The sequence below is a fragment of the Mus pahari genome, chromosome 1 (genome assembly GCF_900095145.1).
Source record: "Mus pahari chromosome 1, PAHARI_EIJ_v1.1, whole genome shotgun sequence".
In the NCBI taxonomy this organism is placed as follows: domain Eukaryota; kingdom Metazoa; phylum Chordata; class Mammalia; order Rodentia; family Muridae; genus Mus; species Mus pahari.
In genome coordinates this window covers 150196835-150200317 of record NC_034590.1, presented here as the reverse complement: position 1 = coordinate 150200317, position 3483 = coordinate 150196835, and the positions used below count along the sequence as shown (strand labels likewise).

Below are 3483 nucleotides of genomic sequence, written 5' to 3'. Positions count from 1 at the left end.
GAGTTAACGATCCAGTCAGATAGTATCTTTATCAAAAGGTAGCAGAATCCTAATTCTGCAAGTCTCACCAATATAGTACTTTATCATATAATGGTTAAACCCAAAGAAAAACGATTAAACCATAGACTTTTCCTCTAGACAGGGTCTACACTGGGTGGACCGGGCCTCGAACTCCCAGTGATCCACCTGCCTCTACCTCCCAGTGCTGGGATTAAAGACGTGCTCCACCACGCCTAAACTAAGTGTGAACTTTTGGTTGGTGGAAGGTGGTGAGAGATCTTTCATCATTCGGTACAAAGTCCCAGTGCCTGTGGAGGGGTGGCTTCCAATAAAGAAGCTGCGGTCGCCCTCTGGAAGACCCAGAAGACGAAGTACCCGCAACAGGGAGCCACAAGATGCCGGCGAACAAAACCGCCAAGCCCTCGCCTTTTTCAGTCTTCTCCAGGACTGAAAAGGAATCCGGGCCGGAACCCGCTGGAGTCCTTCAGCTGGGTCGCCCGCTCGCTCGTCTCCAGCCTCGGCGATTCTCACAAGGGTCAAGTCCGTGAGCGACTGAGCCCGAGAACAGCGCCACCAGGGGGCGCACGCGCTGTCACCCGAAGAGGAAGTCCCGCCTCCCGTTTCCGGCGGCAGAAAGGGGGAGAGGCTGAAAGCGTCTTCCGGTTCGGGAAAGGTTGCGCTTGGGGCACGTGTGTCTTCTCCACCCGGCTCCTGCGTGTCCCTCTGTCCGGGTGATCTCGTCTGTGGTACTCCTCGCAGGCCTAAGGATGAAGGCGGTAAGTGCTGTCGGAACCCCGGCCCCCGTGAGTTATGGTTGCTTGGGTTGACAGGGTCTCCCTGTGCCTGGCTTATCTTTCCCTTAGGGTTTGACTCTGGCGTAGGGGGCGGTGGCCTGTGTTGGTGCTCCTTGGCGGCTCTATGCTCCATCCACTTCGGGTCCTTACTGGGCCTTTTGCTTCCTCGCCCACTATGCCCAAGCAAGACCTCAGGCAGCAGATGCGTGGCCAGCCCCGGGCCCTGCAACCGAAAAGTGTCAGACTGAAGCGTTTTCCAGACTGCCTCTCGAACCTTATTTCTACACACGAGAAGCAAGTCTAAACTTCCTTGAACCTGTTTTGTGAGTCACCGAACCCGAAGAGAGCCTGTTTCCCCCGTAAAGTTTAAGGAGATGGGAAGGCTGGTGATTTTCCCAGATGGAGAGGGAATTTAGAAGTAGCCTTGGGATGTGGGTTACAAAGCACTTATCAGCGAGAGCGCTGGAATAACTCCTGTAACCTTCGCTTCTTTATGTGTTATGTGAGGATCATTATTTAGGGTGTTGGGAAGTTTGAGTGCTTTGTAAATAATAAAATGAAAATGAATGTCAGTTGTTAAAGGCATCCACTATTTTGCTCTGTCTTACAGTACAAGTATTAGACTAGCCTTGAATGACCATTTGTCACAAGATAAGAGATTCATAATGTTTTTCTTTTCAGATTGCACAGGTGAGAAACTAGATTCAGATCACAGGGAAATCCTGTACTGAGTAACTGATGCTCTAGTACCATTCTGTAGGACTGCTTACTGCTGTGCATTGGTTTCTAGTTCTTACACAGGACCCATGGTTGTGAGACATTTGTGAAATTGGTCTTATTTAATCTACAAAGTGTTTTCCTTCACCTGATTTTAAAAATAATCCGAATTTCTTAGTTGTAGTGTCTCTTCTGTTGTTGTTTTCTAGAGAAGAAATAAAAAGCAGGTCCCAAGCTTTCGCAAGTTGATAAAAACTAGTAAAGTGAAACTTGAAAACAAACTGAAAAATAAGCAATTCAAACAACAAAGTACCATCAAGAAGTACCGAAAAGAGCAGAGGAAACTAAGACAAGCTGTAAAAGATGCTGTGTCTAAAAAACCCATTCCATTGGAGGACCCAAAGAGCAAACGGCCAGGTAACAAAAGCGTCCACTTACCCTGGTTCTCATTAGTTAGTCTGAAATACTCTCCATGGAAATGACTTGTTTTCTAGTGACCACTTGTCCAGTGTTCGGATCCTTTTAGGTCTAGGTAAGGTCTTTCATGCTTTACCGCAGTCTGTATGAGAAAACCATACAAGATCATATGCACTGTGAGAAAACTAGCCTCTCCTTTTCGTTGGTATAGACAGCAGATCTGAAAGTGTACTTGGGAGACACTCAGAGCAGCTGTGTAAATATCGGGTCACACGTCAGGGCTGCTGGCTTCCCATTCACTGAGAGTTAGCCGAGGTTAGCAGGGCTTCCCATCCACTGAGAGTTAGCCAAGGTTAGCACACTTGGTTTTGCTCCATTCTTCACCATGCTGCCGTTAGGTATTTCGCTTTCTAAACTTGTGGTTTTCTTTCTACTTGTACACTTGGGGTGAAATGCAGCTGTAATAGTCTCCGTTGTTTTGTAGAACTATCTAAGGATCCCAGCTCCTCAAAACAGGAGGAAAATATGACAATTTTAAAGTCAGGACAGTTCTCAAGCTGATGTAACTATTCATTGTTCTATAGCCATCTCCTTCTCTTAACCTTGATGCAGTCTGACCCAGATGCAACATTATTGTGATGGGTAATGATCATTTGATTGGGAATCAGGAATAAAAATCTTCTCTTGATTTTTGTTGCTAGCCATGTAGTCTTGGTTGGTCACTCAGTTTATCAAGGGACAATGAGTTAGATGATTAGATACATTCAGAGATCTCTTCTAAATTTTACAGTCTGAAAAGTGTACTATGCTAATAGTTCCTTAATAAAAGAAAAGCAAAAGATTTCTTTATTTTTGCAACTTAGTTTCTAAGTGAAGTTGCCAGAGAGGGAGGAATATAAGAAAAAGGCAGGTGCAAACACTGTTGAATCTGATATGAAAACACTGAAGGACTTTTTTCTACTAAAGTAGGAGGCCAGGTCCTTGGATGACTGAGAAACGGGCAGGTGAGGGAGTTAGAAGTATGATGACAGAGAAAAAGGGATTCAGTGGAAGAGGAAAAGCCTATCAACAAACACCCCAATTTCTGGTTTGAGGAATGGACTATTAGTTTAGAGTAGAGAGGAGTTTTATTCTGTGAAGTGTTTATCAGTCTTAGTGCTATGAGGAAGGTGGAGCTTTGTTAGGGAAGACAGTAAGATTGTTTTGTTCACAGTTGACTCTTCTGCACTCAAAAGGGTTTGGGGCACTTAGTTGTTACTGTTTTTTAATATATAATTATGTGTATTTATGTAAAAATAAAGGGCGAGTGAAGAGGAACAGGGACAATGAGCAAATAGAGAAGTTGGAATGACGTGAGTGAGGCTGGGGTTTTGATAGACATGAGTGCCTTAAATGTAGAACGAAAAGTTGCTTAGTGTGTTAGCAGGTGGCTGGGTGAGGTGTCACCATGCAGTGTAAGTGTGTTGGCAGGAGGCTGGGTGAGGTGTCACCATGAAGTCTGAGTGTGTTAGCAGGAGGCTGGGTGAGGTGTTACCAGGCAGTACAAGTGTTAGCA

The 3483-nt window shown here is 45.3% G+C and overlaps 1 protein-coding gene across 1 annotated transcript in view; it reads left to right on the top strand.

The window, feature by feature from the left end:
- Positions 1 to 673: 673 nt before the first annotated feature.
- Noc3l (NOC3 like DNA replication regulator) overlaps positions 674 to 3483 on the top strand; it is a 29884-nt gene continuing 27074 nt past the window's right edge. The window contains exons 1-2 of the mRNA XM_021201412.2: positions 674 to 776; positions 1721 to 1928. Coding sequence (XP_021057071.1) covers positions 768 to 776; positions 1721 to 1928 — 217 coding nt within the window. The 5' untranslated portion in view covers positions 674 to 767. The remainder of the gene's footprint in view (positions 777 to 1720; positions 1929 to 3483) is intronic.